At 42.4% G+C, this 21,073-nt stretch overlaps 1 protein-coding gene across 1 annotated transcript; it reads left to right on the forward strand. All coding sequences in view use genetic code 11, as the record gives it.

The window, feature by feature from the left end:
• Positions 1-1,034: 1,034 nt before the first annotated feature.
• Positions 1,035-19,563, forward strand: EGR_02684 (Tensin; the record flags this gene model as incomplete). The annotated part of the gene is made up of 16 exons (XM_024491933.1): positions 1,035-1,218; positions 5,969-6,648; positions 8,749-9,074; positions 9,517-9,565; positions 10,460-10,844; positions 11,072-11,167; positions 11,444-11,700; positions 12,424-12,568; positions 12,743-12,797; positions 13,939-14,012; positions 14,313-14,717; positions 15,051-15,176; positions 17,246-17,707; positions 18,007-18,286; positions 19,307-19,351; positions 19,437-19,563. 16 exons carry the CDS (start codon positions 1,035-1,037, stop codon positions 19,561-19,563), a joined length of 3,696 nt encoding a protein of 1,231 aa, XP_024353748.1.
• Between the last annotated feature and the right edge of the window lie 1,510 nt (positions 19,564-21,073).

A 21,073-nucleotide genomic window follows, 5' to 3' on the forward strand; every position in this document is an offset into this window, starting at 1 on the left:
TTTTGACTAATTCGATAACGTTTCAACTCGCTTGGTTTTTCGTCTCGCCAAGACGGTCAAGGTCATGTGTGTGTGAACGCCTGGAAAAACGGAGTTGTGGCGCTAACGGAGGTCACCGCAATAGCATCTAGGGTGGAACTTCTTGGTCAGATTCACCTCACGCCACTTTGGGAAGGGAGCCATAGCGACTGGGTCAAAGACACCTTGGGACACGCGAGAGGTGCCAAAAGTTGGGTTGCGACTGACGCTACCAACGCCCACGCAGACCTTCCTTCCTTAGCCTTTACCCTTTATGTGAACGATTACCGGTGTAGGAACCCCGATGTATATTTAAGCAAGGCTGATTGGGTTCATGGCTCCGTGTCTTGAAGCAGTCGGTAGAAATTTGCATAAAATTAATTCGGTCAGTGCTTCTGAATTCGAGGCACATGCAGTACGGAAAGGTACCACGGTGTCGAAACGTGCGTTGGCGTATCTCTCTTTGCTAGTATTTTCTCAAAGTATTCTCCCCTTTTTATTTATTTATCAGAAACAGCAATAACTAGTTTTGCCTATTTTTGATTAAATTTTTCGGACTTCGTGTTCCATTAAAGTTACTATTCTAATTAGGTGCATTATCAGTTAATTAGTGGGCTTGAAATCCAGAGTATCCAGATAACAAAGCGGTAGCCTTTGAACTGTGGTTGAGTAAACTAGTGTATTATCTATTGTATTTTTCGTTTTTTATCTTTCCATTTCCATTACGAGGCTCGGATGATTGCTGATAAAATATCCTCCTTCTAATTTGACCAACAACACTGAAAGCCCCAAAACGCCGGCTTTCAAGTGATGCTTTCACCTCCACAATCCGGATCGGATATTTGGAATTGTTCGTTTTGACCTCCAGTTTACATGCCGCCTGCGCGGACCAATACCACACCAGGCTCCCATTAACCAGATGGGTATCAATTGCATGACATCGTTCTCTTACATTTGCCTCCAGGACATGAATCTATAGCGGGTCATGCAAATGAGATTGAAAATTTGGTTTGGCAATGCGGTTTGCAGTCGCGCGTGTACAGCGTGGTGTGGCGATGCGTGCGGGTGCCGGTGCGCCAGACCTCCTTCTTCCCTCCCTCTCGGTGACTCACTTTCCCGGGGTGACTCACCGAACCCTCGGTCCACCTGTCGCACCTTTCGGCACCCCCCATATGATCCGCCCACCTTGTACAATGCAACGTAACCATGGCACCATGTTGTAAATGCTAGCTCTAAAAAATCCTTCTCTTACTTCCGATGTAGTCGGTGTGACTTCCGTACAGTGGTGAGGTTTTTTGGTTTCTATTATATTAGGGAAATAAGGAGGGGTTTTCGAAACCCATGAAATTCTGTGCATGCTGGAAACGTGGCCAGTTTCAATGCGCTAAGTTGGATTGTTTGAAGAACATATTTCAACTGCGCCTAGAGAGAAACACTGGAAATGTATTTAGTGCACTGTCGCAAACAATACGCACGATCCGCCGTGTAACCTGTCAAGATCGGTTCCATTGGTTTTTGACGCTTCCTGACGAGTGGCGAATTAGCGAGATTCTCCTCTTTCTTCCACCCCGCGCGCCATTAAACTCATAACTAATAAAAATGGCAATTACCGTTCATCTTTTAAAAAAATTAAAGCCTTTTTACTATTTAGGCTTGAAATTCTTAGAAATTAATTACTTGTATTTTCAGGTTTTATTTTCAATCTGAAATCGTGTGGTTGCCTTTATTTTTAACTGTTTTCCCCAGTGGCACTTTCCTACCGCAGCCACTCCGTATGATGCTCTCTTGCAGTAGCTTTAAAGTACATTTAGGGTAGGTTCATTCACTTCGGCAGCTGGCATTCTGTGTTGGGGTGGAACTTTTGGACGAATAAAAGCGTCCACCACCAAAAGGATTTGCATGTATTGACATTTTCGAATATTGTGTCATAAATGTCACACGGTCAGCAGAATATTCCTCCAAAACAATTTTGTTTCATTTAACGTGCATGGAATACACAGTAGAGAGGTGCATTGCAGACATTTTGCCTCACCTGGTGCCTGGCCATGTACTGCCTGAAATTAATAACCTCCGTTTTGTAGTACCCACGCTTTTTTATACAGTGGCTCCACTTCCGTGTCTGTAATCCTGTCTGCATGTAGTAATTGAGCTCTAAAGCAGACTTGAATTAAAGGTTAAATAAGGATCTTCCATTACCTTCAACCAAGTATCCTTACATTACATCGTTGATAGGTTGACCAGACGTAAGAATATCAGTCTTTAGTATTTTCTAGTAACCATAATGTGCTTCTCTACTCTCAGTAGGGAATCAACTACTTACTGAGAAACAAAGTAGACACGTGTACATGTGGACCGAAGTCGTGTAATTGTGGTAAATCCTTCTTTAGTGCTCCGGGAATACCCTGAAGACGAAAGACGAAATAATACTTGGGCAAAATATATGTGTTTTTGACATATGGTTGGACTCGAGACTTTGGCATAGCCCGGAGATCAGTATGGCTTGCAAGTGTACAATAGTGGAGCCTCTAAGTGGCGTGTTGCCAAAATCGAGCGTTAGAAAAACAATTACCATATTACACTTCTCTCCAACTTTTATCCATATATCCGTCATAGTCAAAGGCCATTACACTGCTGTTGAATTATAGTAACTCCTGAGAAGGAACGCTGGATTTTGGCGTTATATTCTCCCTCAGTATTATTCTGGAATGTTTAAATAAGTCGGTTTAGTTCACGAGAGACTCTCTTAAGGCCATTAGAATTGTGAATGAATTCACGGTTATTGATAGGTTGTTGACCACGTAGAAGTACAGTTTTAAATGTTTGATTTAAAAATTTGTAACTCCTTTACTCTCTGCTGTGCGCTTCTCATTAATAATGAGATATGATTCACTAGCTGCATCAGAACTCATTCGGCCGCATTGGTAACTCCATTAACCTTCCAAAACTGATACAGCTTTATGCGATTGCAATTCACAATGCCTTGATGGTTCAGTTGATGTAAATATAACGTAGATTTGTGTTTTTTTCATCGCCCATTTACGAGTTACCCAATGTAATTGAATTGCAACTAAAAAGTGGTTTATCGGTCGACCATTCAAGAGAGCTCAAGGGATCTGCCAACTCCACACGAATGAGACTGCCAATCGATGTTGAATGCGTAGTGCTTGGGCACTTTGTTGCACAAACCTTGGAGAGGGCGAAGTAGAGAAAGAGGGGCGACAAGACGGAGTGAATAGATGGCTTTGTTTTGCCATTCTCGGTGCACCCACAAGCGCCGCCGCCACGCTCGTAGACATTTTGGGCATAGCAAAACACGGCACAGTAGAGGTCTGATCGATGTAACGTCTTGGCCAACCAGAGTGTGTATGGCAGCAAGCATGCACGCGCGCACCCGCAGAAGCAGCAATGGCAACTATGCTGCTGCTGCTGCTGTTGCAGATGTTGCAATACTATACAACGAGGAAATTGATTCGTCAGGTCTAGCACTGGCACACACACGTGTGCACACACACGCATCCACGCACACGGCAACGGGCAGGAGAGGGAACGCACACAGTCTTTCGGCTTACGATCGCCTTCACCTCGTATTGGGGAAGTGTTGTGTCCGAGGTAGCATTACTCTCCTCCGCATAGATTACTAGGCGCGGAGGCTTTTACCGTTTTCGTTGCTACTGCTTCATCACTACTACTGGTGGTGTGACACCTCAACACACTGAGAGTGTGAGTCTACCATTAAAAGGGCAGGTTTTTATTGGTCTGTGAATTTGATATCCCACTCCTTATAGCATATTACATAAGTTGGGCTCGCATATCACTTCACGTTCTTTCCTCTCTTTTCGTTTGGTTATGGATCATTTTTGGCGGAAGAATTACAGTGAACTCTGAATCACTAATTTTATGACAAGAGTGTTCATAATTTGGGCATACTTCAGAAATTGTCCACACTTTCTTCTAAGGAAACTGTTTTTTTTTAAAAAAAACAGCACAAGTTCCGAAATACTTTCAACTACAATGACAGCTGGATATTATTTTGTAGGAATCTACTTTTCTGATCTATAGAGTGTGATAAATAAAAGCTGATGTGAGGGCAAACTATTTAAACAAATAAATATTTTTGGAAGGCTAACTTACTTTCGAAGCTGAATTACTTAAATTCATTCTCCTTCGCATTTGAATTGGAGTGTTTTTTTTAGTCACTAGACAATTTCGCATTTAGCAATCAGTGTAACTTTTATGCGATTTGTATTATATTTTATGGTTATTTTATCATTTTCAACAGCTTGAATAGATTTAATAAAATACAACTCCTCTCAACACTATCACCCCTTAGGAACGATTGCAGCACCGTCTGCTACAAGTCAATAGAGCACAGACCCGGTGACTTAGAGCTGTTTGCACATCTTCCCATCCGTTCGACCTGTAGTCCGTAACGCCATCAGCACATGAGATATCCTACTGCCGACGTCAATTGATACCCTTGTGATATCCTTTTCTGTTGTACCAATCATCCCCCTCATACACTTCTTTTGCATTGGTGAAGTGTCCCCCAACTAGCAGTTCAAATAAGTGGACAATGGATTGATGAAGCGGAAATTTTCAAGCAGTCTACCCTTACAGCCGGAGGTACTGCATGGATGCTCTATGGAAGTCGAGTTTTTGAAACATCGGACCATCACTTTACTTTCGGTTTGCTTGTTTCCACAAATGGCACTTCTCTGCATTCAAACACTGAGCCTGATGCTCAGTGAGTTTAGCCACAGTCCCACGAGGTATATTTAGCATTTTAGACAGCAAACCGCAGTTGAGACATTGATATATGATTTTTGTTGAAGTTTCCATCCCTGTGAAAAAAAGCATAAATTAAGCAAAAAATTTTACGTCGCAATCAGATCCCTTGTTGAGATGGTTACCACTGTAAAGGGTGATCTGCTGATTTATGTCAAGTTGCCGCTCTGTGCAAATCCTTTTATCCTACAAACTGAGAACTTTAGGCCCTTTTAGGACGTACCAGATTTGCAACGAAGTCATCTTTTTTGTGTCAGTGTTCATATCTTAATTTCACAGGAAGTAGGTCACAACAAAGCAATAATTTTGAGCTATCCCTACTATCCTGTATGGGGTAGAATGAATAGACCCTGCCTCAAGGTGACCCCTCGGTCCCAAAATATCCATATGTTATCACTTATTTGGTAAAATGGGCAAATTCTACACCAACATCGTCTGTCATCCTTATGCCGAGGAATAACTGCTTTGTAGCAAAATTAGAACATATTTACAAGTATATTGTTTATCAACAAGTACAGACAATTAAGATATTTTTATCCGATTGGCGAAAACAACTGCGTTTTGTTCAACAGAGTACATAAATCAACAAACTTCGAACCATGATACCTAATTCAACTGCTTCACTGAACGCTTCCATTTGCTAGATAGGGCGAATATTCTTGGTCTCACACAATGTACCTTTCACCGTCAGACTAGCCAGGCGATCGTTTGTACCTGCCCTCGACTTCTGATTTATGCAAATACCATCACAAAAAACAAAAGCTACTCTTATTTCACCCTTACTCGTCAAGTTACTCACCCCTCGTAAGAAGGCGAATTTTTTCTTTTGAAATAAATTGTCGCCGCCTCAGTTTTTTTCTGTCGCATCTACCAAATAATTTTCGTTAACCACGTGAATGTGTTTCATTTGGTCGACTTCAATCGTCGAATTTACTAAAATTTAATTTACGCATCTTGATATCTTAACCGAGGATAAAGTTGTGCGCGTTTATTTCTGATGTTTGGGGAGTTATTAATTTTAAACAGGCGCATGTCTGTCATTATTTATACCTATACTACATTAGCTAAACTTACGCAAATCCTTATATTTGATCGAATTTTTGATTCTATGTATAAATAATTACTCAAGTCATACGTGAAATCGCTGTCTTTTTCAACTTTTCAGTCAGAAGCTATCGTCTACAGCTTCACCAACCGGCCTCAGAACGCTCTACCCCGACGATAATCGAGGAACAGGAGGCAGAGGATTTTGAAGAGGCCGAGTATCGTCAGTTGCAACAAGAAGGATACAATTTCTCCCAGCACCTAGTGGGCAATAGTGGCGTCATGTCTACCACCGCCACCACACAGGATCTGGACCAGCTGCTGGAGGAGCTTCGACGAACCAGTTTGGACTACTCCTCCACCTCCACCCGTTCGACCGCACCCCACCCTAATGGTACTCACTCCTCCCGTCTCTACTCCGGCTATCAGCGCCCCAATTTCACCGAGTCTAGCGGTGGTAGCACCGCTGGAAGGTACTCGGCACGCTCCTACTCCTTCACTGGGAGTGGAGGCAGCCGTCCAGGTGGAAGATGGACTAACACTTCCTCTTCCACCTCCTCGAGTTACCAAAGATCGCAGGCCTACTCCACCGAGCGTGGAATGGGTGAAAAGCGAGGAACAACGACAGGGGAGGGTGGTGGATTTGTGCGCCATGCGACACCCGCGCCACAACTCTCCTCGAGTCAACAGCAGCGCTACCAAACAACTTTCCGAACTACTCTGCAGCACAGACCACCGGTTTCGCCAAAGTGGTTTAATCAGATCAATGTCACTATTGATCCGGAGTTTGGGACGGCCTCGGTATGTGTTGTCTGAATCCTTTCCATGCAACGTACTTTAAGTTGCAAAACCGTTGGTTCCATCGCATGTAAGCTGGGCGTGTTTTAGCACAGTAGGTGGCAAGGAATTGTGCTGCTTACGGTTGTAGACATCTGAGTAGTAAATCATTGGTAGCTTCAGTTACAAGCAAAGGGAACAAAATTTTTTTCTATTTGATAAAAAAGGCGTTAGAATTACACCTGCAACGCATAGATTTGTGTCAGTTAGCTTTATCTTTACCGCAATTACTGGTCTTCCTACTGGTGATGGTTGGTGGGAAAAACTTTACTGCAAAGTTGCACCACATTTCCTAAACTGAAGATTGAAACGTCACAAAATTGTTATTTCTTTGAAATTCAGCCAGTAATATGCGAAATATATTATTCGTTTTCAGTAGGTATTATCAACGCTGATAGTTATGCTGATTTCTTCTGCAGTTACCTAAAGATTACAACTTGGTTTTACCTGAGAAAGTTTCGGAGTAATCTTGAAAAGAAAGGGCGTTATACAAATCGAATAGAGAAGTAGGATTTTACAGTTTGAAGACCCACCTATTACTTCATCAACTTAGCTTCACTGACAGTTTATTTCATGTCGCAGCTTCCCATTTAATGGGGGCTTGGCGTCCAAATACGTGCATTCAACGGACTTTGCGACCGTATGAGACCTTTTTTGGTACTTATCGGGCCAATTTTGATTGCTGCCACTAAAATTAACACGAATTTCCCTGACTATTTCTAAAAGAGCCTTAAAGAGAAGCATGAAGGGCCAAATTGCTTGTATTTCTAGCTGATGTTGCAATTTTCGGCTTTTTCAACAAAAGGTTGATTCTAAACATCCAGTAAGTATCAGCTTGGTGTCGCTTAACACTCACCTTGAAAAATCATCACTTTACATTCTTTAAAGCACGCACTTTGTTTTAATGCATCTTTCTGTTCACTGCTTTTATAACAACTTGAAAAATCTGCAATAAAATGTGGCTCAGCACAACCGGGATCTGGCGAAATCATATTTACTGACAGGAAAAGAGTAGACGAAGACGCGGAGTTTTTGCCCACCTGACAAGGATTTGTTATGCATCTGGATTGAAAATACGACCATTTCTTGTTCACTGCTTTTGCCTTTCTTCGGACGCCTCATCTTCATTGCCTTTCATATTAAAACAGGTGAATTGACACATTTGTCATCTGAAATGTGGAGCGGATGTTGCTTTAACTTTGCAATGACCTCGGATGAATAGGCGCCTTCAAAGCATATTTCCCTTAATGAAACCCAAAAATCATCGGTTTATTTTGTGAAAAATAATGTTTTATTGCTTAAGCATAACTAATCACATCTCTGTACCTTTTACCAATAACCTGCATTTGATTTTTCAGCATCTGAAACGCAAACATAAAAGCGCTTCTTGAGAGTGTTTCACTGGCCCCTAACCCGGGGAATCATATTGAACTGAGGGTTTTGAATGAGTCAACAGCTAACATAGAGAGTGTGTGTTTAAAGACGAGGTTTGCTAAAGTGATCATGCAACACACATAAAAAGGAAAGGTTGCAGTCAAGATTGGTCTGGTGTCATTAATGGCCGCCCAAAAATTTTAGCAAATATCACATTTTGGAAGCGATAAGAGGCTTTTTTGTTGGGGAGCCAATGGTTGACACCGACTTTGTATGGAAACTATAAGTTGACCCGAAGGGGAATTACTTCACCTAGACGTTAACTCATCACAAGACCACAGGCAATTAGCTCGTCTACATTCCTATGAGTGAAACACGATGGTCTGACTCCAGAAGCCAGCAGGCCCGTTGAATAGGAAGCCTAAGTTAAAGGCACTGCTCGATAGCTGAGGTTACGTGAGAATTAAAGGTGGCTGGAATCAGCAACATAGCTTAATTTAAAAGCACAGTTACCTACATCTGTACATTTTGGAAGGTGACCTCAATTTTCAAGATGCGAAGCATAGAAACACATCGGGTTACATGGTGCACAGGCGTGTGGCATTATTTCACGCTTGCAGTGCATTTCACTTCTCATTGTATTTATAAAAAGATACAAATGATAAAAACTCTATTTGTTTACACTTTCAGTCCTCAATGGTATCAGACAATCGCGGTTACTTGACACCGTCTGTGTCGCGTGCTCAACAGACATCAACGACCGCACCAATGAACGATAGTTCAGAAATGATGAGTTATCGCGAGCTTCAATTGTTGGAGGAGCTCTCCAGCGCTCGTCAGGAGCTAGCAATGCTAAAACGGGCCAGCAGTGTGATCGAAGAACCTATACATAGACTTCCACCGCCCTCCACCCTCCCAACACAGCGTAGAGCCTTCCAACAACACCATGAAAATGTAGAGATGTTCTCCAATCGACATCAGGCACATTACCAGTCGCATCACGATATTCAACAAGGGTTAGTCGCTCAGATGTGTTGTTTTGTGAATGTGTAGATGCTTGAATAAAGAAAAGTGGCCATTATGACCCGGGATGTCATAAAGTCACTTTATTTGGGAGTAATGCTGCTGAGAGTACATTCTTTAACCTCTGTGTTGACAATAACGCAAAATTAGGTGGAATCGTTGTAAAAGTAAAACGATGTCCCGATTACATCCAACACTACCAAATAATTAGGTCTATAACAGTTCATTATTGCTCCTATTACCTATATTCCTACTCGAAATGTCCACAGGTCTTTAAAATTGACTATTTCCTCAGATGGAAATAGTGTATGCGATCCAAGAAACAATAAACCTAACTCTTAAAGTACCTTTTGAAGCAGTGAAGCGCGGTTACTGGGTCCTGGTGGTTTATGCGAACGTTCACCAACTGTTTAGTTAATTTTATTTTACTTTCAGGTCAAATTTCTATCGACCCTACGGACGCTACGAGAGCATGAGTAAGAGAGTGATGCCTTGTTTGCTTTTTTCACGTTTTGCGCTTTCGCTTTGCATTTTGTGGGTGTGAATGTGTGCTGGTGAGCGTGGCTGTATGTGCGAATTTGTGATGAGCGGGTGTATTTCGCTAGCGCTGTGTGCTCCAAAGCGCCCTTTGATTGGTGAAAAAAAGAATTCACTCATACTGACTGAAAATTACGCTGCCGCCATTGCCGCTGCCTCTGCTACTACCGCCACATTTGTCGGGACTACGGCTCACAAACTGGACCCCTTTGACAACTGACTCCCATTGTGCTCCGCTATGCTCTTTGCCTCCCTATAAACGTAAGTCCTTTTCACCTCTACACTTCTTCCTTTCGATTTCACGGGATACGTATTTTGCAACCACTTTTCATCATTTTATTTTCTTAATTACTTTGGAAATTCTGCACCATCCGCCTTCTCAAGTAAAGAAGAGTGTAATTTCTCGAGTCCATAAATGCATGAAGTCCAAACTCGACGTGTTAAACTGCATCATCTCCCCCAAAACCTTTTATTCTTCCTTCCGCTGTAAAGTACATCAGGGTAAATAGGATTCTACAGTTTTGCATTTGTAGCTTTAACGTTACTTTAAACGGTGAAGAGGTGATGGCAGCAATGAATCAAGTCGGGCATTTTTCGAATTAAATAGTCCATTTGATTTGCATGAGAATGCAACAAGGTAGCTCAACACCCTATCAGGCAACTAGTAACGTGGGACCTTTGAAGTTAAATTTCACAGTATTGTGCTTTTAATGAACAAAAATAATAAGGCATTGCCAATAGAGGGGCGCATACTTTTGCTGCAATTGGCGGAATGCACCATTATACAAGTGTCTCAAAATAAAGGGGGTAAATTTGTTATTTATTTATTCCTTTTTTATAGATGCACACGTCGGTTGAGGTTTATTCCAAGCTGCCTCCTCTAAATTCGCGACAACGTGCTGCCACGACCAAGGGTCCGTTGAAACCGCGTTACTCAAAGGATCAGCACCACGACCACAAGAATGGTATTTGCGATTATTGCTGGAATTTAGACGTCCCACGCACGCCCACACTTCTGGATGAAACGTCGGCAGGATTGTCAGACAACCCCTTCACCGAAGATGACGAGGAAATTGATGATGGAGCATTCAGCGATTCATCATTGAGCAGTTGTTTAGACGAGGAAGACATTCCATATAGCTATGGTCCTGCCAGCCGCGAAGATGGTTCTTTTGAAAAGCCTTACAAAATGACAGATATGAGACGCACTTCAATTCCAGTGGAGTGTGAGATTGTGACGAGGCATCGTGTGATTAGAAGACGAGTTGCTAGACCATCACTCTTACCATCCCTTTGCCAAGTGTCTTATATTAGTCAGGAAGCAACATCAGGTTCAGGTATACCGACTGTGAAGTTTATGTTCGAGTGAGGAAGACGTGGATATATTGCACGATTGAGAGACTGTTTGTAATATGACCTCGGGCGATTTTACGCCCTGCCTTTTTGTTTCTAGACTCAGGATTCGCTTTTGGAGCGCCTAAACGTGCAATGAGTTCTGCAAACGTAACGACTAATCAATCTTGGAATTATCGGAATGGAATGATGTCAGGTAGGCATGTTACCCTCCTATATACATGCGTGGATGTGGCGCAGATGTCTACGTAAGGGTCTCATGCGCAGACGTCGTGGCTTGTGGCAGCCCTGAACAGTATGATAATACACGTGACATGAAAGAACGCTGTGTGGCCACCGTTTTGTAGGCATTTAAAGTAAATAAGTCCCCTTACATAATGAAATGCTGTATTAATTTGAAGAGCAATTTGTCAGAACTACAAATGGCTATTCAGTAGCAGGTAGTTTGGACTGGAGTTCTTCCCTTTCTTAGGTCCACAAAGTCCAGCACCGGGTTACTCATCAATTCGGTCTATTGGAGGCAGTATGCGAAGTGGTGGAATGCTTTCTAACTCTCAAGGCTACTCGGCACGACGGGAGCGTCTGCGTCAGGAGGCTGAACAGGCTGAGGCACTGCGACAGAGCACTCAACGCATCAATCATGTCTCTGCCGCATCTTCCAATGATCTGCGCTCCACTTCTCTCCATCAGCAACGTAGACAGCACTACCACTCAATGTCAACCATCCAGGTGAGCGATTTTAAGCCATTTTTTTGAAAGAGACAGATTCGAGATTCAATCAACTCCTAGTCACAAAATTAAAAGTGGTCGCGTTTTCTATAGACGATGAGCGACGCCTGTGATCGGGAGCTATTGACTTTAAATGTGCTCAAATTTAATCCCCTAGAAGGCGTGAGAATGTCGCTGCAATGAGTTGTATGCACATTTTAGTGGAATAAATGATGTGACAATTATGTCACTTTAGACACTTTGTGCTAACAACGCAATGCCAAGACTAGTTTCAAGGATAGATACACAAGCTCTTGAAAGGATAGGCTAATGAAATGCCGCCTGAATTACAAACTTGCACAATGAAATAGCTTTGAGGATGTAAAGGAAAATAAGTATGCGGTTCATAGATCGCGTCTGAAGAAGTTGTAGGGTAGGTGCCCCTTCAAAGGGCTAGGTGAAGATTACCGTTGACCTCACCGTCAGAATATCGTGCTGCTGAAGATCGTAAAAGGTCAGCGCGGTAGTTCATGCAACCAAAGGGTATATCATCCTACCGCGTACATATCGATGATTACCTATTTAGAAGTCTCTCTCATCACTAAAAGATCCTTATTAATTGTCAGAAAAGAGGAGTTGCATCAGTTCCATCAAAGTAAGCTAAACATTTATGTCTGACTTTGAGGAGATCTTTATCGAGAATGAACTGATTAAATTCAGTCACTTCACCTTCCTCCACCCCAGCCCGAGCGCACAGAATTTGAAGAGATCGAAACGGTGACACTGCAGCCCATTGGTCGAGGTGTTCAAGACCTCAGTTCGAACATGGGGTCCACCGCAACGTTGAACAGAAGCACTAGACGACCTGTTGCATCATCAATGCTTGAAGGTCAGTTTTTGTGAACCTGGAATTACACATTCGATCATGAAATATTTCGTTGTAATGGCCTCACTCATCAGTTCATGACCTCATAAAATCACAAATCTTAAAGCCCTTTATTTAATAATAATGCTCACGCTACTGGAAATGTTAAGAGGGTAGTAAGGTGTGAATCTCTTTCAGGTCTCAACAGGACGGGTAATTACACAGGCGCTCGTCAACAAAGGGTCAATATGGCGTAAGCGATTGAGGTTATGATCCATAATCAAAACCCGGCTTCTTTGTACGCACACAGTGACCCAACCAGGGCAGCCTCACGTCAGTCATAACTGCACCGCCTGTGCCAGCTCTCCTAGCGTTTGTTCCTGTGTCTGAATAGTGGGATTTTGGTATTTCTCGAATCACTCAACGTTATACGAAACAAAAGCCGCATAGATATGTTTATCTGTCTCATAAATTAACAGTCTTGTTAGTCGCACTCTCCTGACAGTACGCATAGAAATGAGTAGTGGTAAAGGTAGATGTCTTATAGCCGAAATTTACTAGAACACTGGCTATTTGTTACATCATGAGGATTTTTTGCTAGCCTGAATTTCAGGGGCAAGGTAGATAATTATGATGTTAGGTATTGCCCTCACTCGAAATTGGCCCCCATTTATCCGGAAACTGAATTGGTGCATTATGTTTATCATTCTAGCCTTATTTTTCAAGGCAAAGCATCCAAGTTTGACTAGTAGTTTAAGAGAAAAGCAAAATGAGTGCGTGCTTTTTTGCTGGCAGTGGTATTCCTGTTCACTTAAACCTGAGTCACTTTTACAGTCGAGTGTACTATTAACCACACTACACCTTGAAGCCTCACTAAGTGACTCCTTCAGTTACTTAAAGGGCTGCGTTTCTATTTGCTCTCGCATCCAACAAAATTCACACTTTCATGAGTAACTAGAATTTATGCTTATTACTTGGTTGCGTCGACTTCCAATTTTTATAAAAGGTTATAGACAGTTAGAAAGTATGATGAGGGCATCCTATGCTGCATCATACTGGCTGAACACTAAGGGTGAACCATGTGTCTTCTTTTTGTGTGGCTATGAGTCACGAATGGCTAATTTTATCAGCTGCCCTGATTCAACCACTGGCAATCCACCTTTATTCCTAAGTTAGAAATCTCCTCTCCTTTCAGAGCATAGAAATTCAATAAGCCTTAGTCAGGGGTGGTTCACAGTGGGTGTTGAACGCCAGGAGTCTTCAGTCCTGGCACAATATGGAAAGGTTTTGGAATACTAGCTTCCGTGTGCATTTTTGCTCAATTTACGACTCTAATATATTATCTTCCTAATGTTGGCATGAATTGTTTTCTTTCATTTTTTGTCCTTTTGTAGGCCATTTGCTCATCAGACGTCTGCTATGGATATTCCTCAGACGATGTCCGCTAAACCACAACGTGCGGCCTCAAGTAAGGCCTAAATTGCCCTAAGTTTATTGTAGGAAAAAAGGAAACGTCTAGAAAGCTGAAAATTTTCTTGAAGTTTGCATTCATGTTATTTATCCCCGTGCCACTATATTTAGTGGGGGTTCATTTCACTTCACCTTTGCGTGAAAATTGTTAATTGTCAAAAGTCACTTTACTTAAGAGCTTAAGTCGAATAAGGAAAAATTGAAGTGAAAAAAACCATGCTACATTTTTACTCAAGATTGTATGTGTATTTACCGGACTTCAGAATCATAAAATTTCTTGACATTGGTTTGCCTTTAGACTCCTTCCTTTCTTCTCTGCGGCGCCATTCAGCTGGAACCGTGAGTGAAGCGAGTAGTTTCCAACATCATGTGGCCACTACTAAATCCACCAACCTTGCCACACAACAAATTCGTCACCAACAGCAGCATCAACAGAACCATTCACAACTGCTGCAAACGAGTCAACAGGGCTCGAAGTACGTCCCCGTGCTGCAACAGCAGCCACAACCACAGCCACAACAACAGTCAGTGTTGTTCCAGAGTCAACAGCAGCAATGCCAGCAACGCACCAGGAACGATGTTGGATGGCCTAGCCAACAAAACAGCACCTCGAGCACATTGACTCCAAGTGGACCTGCTGATCTCGCTCTTGTAGAAGCCACGTCACCTGTCTGGTATCGTCTCAAGATTTCTCGACAGGAGGGTTAGTTTAAGATACAACATTCATTTTATGGAAGCAAAATCCCAAGTGCGAATCTGGTTTACAACGATTAGTAAATTCTCAACTTCCATAACTTCATAGACTGGACTATTCATAATTAAAATACTCCAATCTACAGTTCTTATTTTCGTAGTTTTTGAGTCATTGCCGTAGACACTTTGAGGGTTTTAAAGAAGTAATTTTTGTTCTTATGACACGAAATGAACGGTCTTGACAATGTAAAAAGATTGTTGGACTTTTAAAGGCTATATGCGCATAATCTACACCGCGAAATGAGGTAATTGCGATGATTTTCACATCTGTGTACTTTTGTAGCCATTTCGATCCTCAAAAACCAACCTCCCGGCAGTTTCCTTGTTCGTGATAGTACTACCTTCAAGGACGCCTATGGATTGGCTGTCAAGAGCACGAAACCGCCAAGCAAAACGGGACAAAAGTCAGGTAGATTCTTCTGTTTTATTTCACCCCTTTTCCACTTCTTGCCTGCAAATAAATGACAAATTTTGAGGGACAAATCGCCATTCATCCACTGACTGAGAAATCGCATTAGTCCTTTAAGTTAAGATTACTATGAACAAGGTTAAGTAAGAGGACAAATCTGCCGAAAAAATAGGGTTATGTGGATGGCAAAATGAATTGCTTGTCAAGCCAGCTAGCAATCTTGCATGCCTTCATATTAGACCACACACTCTCCTAGCAGCAGACCGTGCGGCACGTGTATAAGAGCTTATTTATTGTTGCTTCTATGGATTCTCATCAATAAATTTTTTCCTCCTCATTCCCACCATGTCCTCCTCCAATTCCTCCTCCACCTCCTCCACCCATCCCTCTGTCAGGTTTCGCAAAATTCATGAAAAACATTCTCAGTAAGATGTGCCTCTTTGTTTACCTTTTTTGCGTGCTCATGCGCTATTTTGTTCGCGTTTACTTCTTCCTCACTTCTTTTCCTCCATCCATCCCCCTCATATTATAATCGAGGATAAAGCCACTAATTCTTAACCCTCTCCCTTGCAATCCCTGCTTTAACAATTTTAAAGCTTAATTACTTACAACTCAAAAAGTAGGACCTACTTATTTACTTTTGTTCCCGGTGTAATCGGATGTGCATACAAAGATGATGACACACGGAAGCGACCGTTGTCGGCGAAGGCACTGCTTGTTCACTGTGGCTTAGCCCAACAGCCACCGAGGCCGCTAGAACCGACGCGTATGTTGCTGCATCCATCACTCACTCGTGGAGTGAAAAATGGGATGGAATTCGTACTTAGCTCCTTAGCAATTGCGCATTTCTTAGGTGTTGTAGTTATCTTGCGTATTCGGTGTTGTGTGTGAATACCTTCTGTTTCTATAAGCACCGAAGTCAAATCTTCAAAGGAGTGTTTTTCCTCTACATAACAACGAAACCTGCGACATACTGTTAGGATTTTTCAGGACAAGCGTACTTTAGCATCTCCATTACGTTCCCGCTTTTAATTTGAGAATGTTAGTTTATTTTCATAGCTTTAAAAATAATTTCATCATAAGGTAGCTTAAGTTATAATACGCCTAGATTTCCCATTAATAGGCGCAACTCATTTCGCTTAAACAGTCAAAAGTGCCACGTTTAACCCTTTATATTTATTTACTAACTTCACACTTGACTTCTTACATAATAATTTGTAAAATAGCTAAAAATCAAAATAACCTTGGGGTAAAGACAAAAGGGAACTTAGGGTTATTCCATTATTGGTTAAAATGGAAAAAACCTCCACTCGTTTTTCAGTAGAACAGTTTTAAATTAAGTTTTAAAGGACTGTTTACAATACATAGTTGAACAGAATATCTGGGTTTGCTCAAGGTAATGCAAGAATTGCTTCATTTGCCTTAACATATTAAGCAGTGTGAAAACCAAATTTAACTGGCGAATTTGCGGTTCAGAACATTTCTTATATGGTAGCGAAAATCTGTTTGATACTGCTATGTCCTTAGCCCTCTATGCAAATCTTGGACAACTTTTTCGAGCACTTATTGAGTGGCATTGGTGTCATGGGACGTAACATATTCGGAATGGTATTGTGTTCATAATTGGAGTCAGTAGTCTTTGGTCATAATGTGATTCAACCCTATGTGGATGACTCTTGATCTACTAACTGAGCACATGGACCTGGTAGAAAGTCTATTTTAGAGCAGTGTGTTAGTTAAGATCGGATATTTCCCTTTATCTCTCAGTGTTTCCCTGCCCCTAATTCTCAAACCTGTACCCACACAGAACCATCCACGTCACAGCGCTACTTCAAAGATCACGAGGGTTAGTGCATATTAGTGTCATTACTAACGCTCACTGCCTATCTCAGCCATCCAGAGGCAGCAAACCATTAACTCAATCATCCAGCCAGCCGGTGCATGCATGCTGTTTGTGGACTGTTGCATGGTATAATGCTCACTTCTCGCCCTCTCCTGCTATTTCCCCAAACACCTACACACCTACATTGGTTGAAGGAGATTGGAGAATCTGGTTCCTCCTGTTTCAGACGACATCAATAACGACCTGGTTCGCCACTACCTCATCGAAACGGTTACCACACCTAATCGAGGGGTTCGAATCAAGGGCTTCAGCGCGGAGCAGGTCTTCCCCAATCTCCTGGCTCTCATCCAATATCATACACAGTACCCGGTCGCGCTACCTTGCTGCCTTGTACTGCCACCAATTCCTCCCAGCCAGACCGGTGCCGTTATCACTTCTAGTAACTCCACTTTCGTGCGAAATGGCACAGGAAGTGGAAGCGGAACTGGGAACGGGGATTCGGATTCGGTGACTCTGGTGCAGAACAGTGGTATCCGCAGTTTGGATCAGACACCCGTGAGCTTTAATGGAAACGCCGTAGTCACTGAGACGTTGGAGGCTCCGCCACCAGCGAGAAGTATCACTTCACCGCTTTCTCCTACTGCAGGGATGTTCCATAGCGAATTGCTCAGCCCTCCACCAAGTATTTGTAAGTGATCTTTGGCCAGCTATGCAATTAAGTTAGTTTTGCAAACGATTTTCAAATTGTGGCAAAATTCAGTGGAGTTTAATTCTAGATTAAGTAATAATTTAGCATGTAAAGTTGTATAACATGGCCTTTATCTTATTTATGGAAATGGTTACATTTTCACTTTAAAATGTACAATATATGTAATCTAATCATAATTTCGCCAATTTTTGAAAAGTTGAAGTTCTATACTAAACTTGGCTAACTTTAAATAATTTAGGCCCTATTTAAATTACCAATTCCCGGCTTAAAAATTTCAGCCTGTAGATGCCTCCACCTCGGTGCAGTGGAGGTGGATGCAAGTCAAGAGCAGGCGAGCCTGATGCAAGCAGTGGACACCCTGGTTCCGGGGTCCGTGCTCCAGGCCGCTACGTGTGATCAGATGGGCGCAGAAAGCCCTGTTCAGTACACCGAGTGTCAACTGCAGGCCGCGCACAATGAGGGCATACTCCTCACCGATCTCTCGCGCAAACTCTTCTTTCAACGACACTTCCCTGCCAACAGCTTTATCTACGCTGGCGTCGATCCCCGCGACAAAGCGTACGTCTACTTCAACTTCTCTCTTCTCTTAAAGTTGCTAAAACCCTATTTTTTTCCATACTATTTTTGAAAACGTAATAGATGCTCCATTTTAGGCGTATAGAAGAGCTGGAAGACTCTTCGCATGGGTAAAATGAACACGATTCAATTTCACAAGTGTGGTGGACCCACGTCAGGAGACTGAAAATTCCCACTTTGTTAAACACTGAATCTAAGCTTTAATCATTACTTTAAGCGTTAACCTTGGCGATCCTCGGCCATCACATGATGATCCCCTATCACAACGAGAGGACACTGGTGGTGGGTTCACACGTCACGATGTCTTTGCGAATTGAGTTTTATGAGCTCAATCGCTTCATATTGTACGAGGCTGGATGATGTTCTACGGCGATTGCATTCCATAATCCAAGCCAAAAGCAAATGAAAATTTTGTAAAACCCAGAGTATTATGCAGCTAAGTTCGCTATTCATCCCCCCGTTACCAACTTTCTACTATTTCATTGAGGCTCAGTTGCTTATTCAGATTACGCCCAGCTTCTCAATGCACGCAAATGCAGCATTTCTGCATTATGCCTTAATGAAAATTTTTGAATCGCTCAGATCTGGATTTGCTTTATTACTGACCATGGTGCTTGACACGGCATTGGAACGATCACCAGAAGCCGATGGGGCTGTAATGCCAATTTTGTCAGAGGCCACCACAAATTCAGGCATCCACGGTAGAGACCTTTCTTCTGTGACGTTTGGTGGGATTGTTACTCGTGTCGAGCGAGTTCACCTACCGTTGTCACTAGTGCAACTCGTGAGTGGTCCCTGAAGACACTATGCAGCATAAGGTTTGGGAGCCTGGTCTGTTAAGGTAGCTATTAAGGCATGACAATAGCACAATAACCAAATTTCAAATACTAAGGAGCCTCCAAAAAATGTAAAAGCACAACACGTCCTGCTATGTTATAATATTATGCTCTTGACTTTTTGGTTCAGAGGATGTTTCGATTGGGTTTTTTCCTGCTTTTTTAGTTTTATTCATCCAAACCACTCAGCTTTGGGTCTGGATAAGCCAAAGTAAGTTGTCTGCCATGATGAAGCGTTGTCGATGAGATAAAAACGTTCCTCATTTTCAGTCTCTTCTCCCTTTTTCCTTGTAAAGGCTTTTCGGCTTCATTACAAAGAAGCTGGGTGGTGAATACATGATCCAAGTCTTCTCTGAATTCGACGCCAACTGTAGCGCAGCCGCAGTTACTGCACAAATCAATTCACTCCTCCTCAATAAGTGAACTTGCTCCCGCCCTCTCATTTATTCTCTTCCTTCCTCTCTCTCCTTGCACGTAATTTTATGCCTTTTATACTCTGTCTCTCTCCTACTCAAAACCGACGTGCGCCATTCAAAGTGATGCCTGTGAGGTTTGTTAGTGCCGCTCCCTAATGCTATCTGTTTGTGTATGAGTTGTTGCTATGCCAATGCTAGAATGCTCCTCTCTGCTCCACCTTGCCCAACTGCTACTCAGCACTGCTCCCTTCCTCTTTTATGCGTACCACCACTACTGACCGAGTGAATTTGTAGATTTGTCGCGACAATATGGCATGTGCACCCCTCTCCCACTGTTCTATATATATATTCTCCAATGCTGTCAGAGAAACCTCTCTCAAAAGAATGAAGTCTTTTGCCTTCTTCTCGTGCTGAGGTACAACTTAGAGAAGTTATTAGAACAGCGACAATATTTCAACACATCTTGTTGTGGGTTTTTTAAAGTACCACTTGTTTTTACTTATGGCAATCGCGTTTAGTCGCCTGGACTGCCCCATTTTGGACAAGAGGGGCGATAACGGGGGCCTTTGTGAATCAGTTTGTCCGGAATCTTTTCCTGCTGTTTTCCCTTCGGATTTTTTTCACGTGACTGAAGGGCCAACAACCTGGTTAGGGATAAATAGAGCACTACCGTATCAAAATTGCTTCAAATCTGTTTCCGCTATCCCTTAAAAAAATAAGATCTAAAATTAGGGTGGAACTGAACCAGTGTTCTTTGAGCGGGTGTCGATGCTTCTGTAGCTTATTGGTGAATAAATATTTACGTGAGGGAATTAATTGGCCTTTCCAATTCCAGAACAAGTAGTTCAAGTAAAGTAAATAGAACTTACATTATTCAAAATTGAGAACTTTTCAACACAATCCGTCGGTCGTTTTTCATAGATTTGGTTGTGGACTTATCTGATAGGTGCAATATGTTGTTTCTTTAACTCTCGGTTTTGGCAACGGCCCACCCAGGGGCACTGCCATTTTACTGTCGCCGTGTGAGCTGGCCTCTGGGCCACGCCAGTAGCACCCAAGTCCAGCTGTATTGTTCGTAAGGTGCTATTTCTTTTCAAATTGTTTGCCGTCAAAAGCATTAAACTAAATGGAAGTCAGGTAACGAAGAAGCACCATGCAACCAAAGCGCTAGGTTAAATTGTAGAAACATTTGTTTGATAACTAACAAGAACATTATTCGAACCCTGATAAGTAGCACCTCGTCTCTCCTCCAAAGTCATAATGAGCCAAAATGGCACGACAAAATACGTAGTGCAGACACCACGCTGCAGAGTGGAGGTAAAAACCTGCGAAGGCCAAAGCGTCTGCATATTTAAACACACGACGAAACGAAATATTAAGTCACTACCGACTGACCGCTCAAATTCACTCTGAAGTGCTCATATCACTGAATATTTATAATCGCAGCGACTCACTAGTAGGTATTTAAGAATGCTAAGGATGTTGGGTGTCAAAAACTAGGTAACGTAATTTGAATA

This window comes from Echinococcus granulosus (assembly GCF_000524195.1).
Source record: "Echinococcus granulosus chromosome Unknown EG_S00012, whole genome shotgun sequence".
Classification (NCBI taxonomy): Eukaryota; Metazoa; Platyhelminthes; class Cestoda; order Cyclophyllidea; family Taeniidae; genus Echinococcus; species Echinococcus granulosus.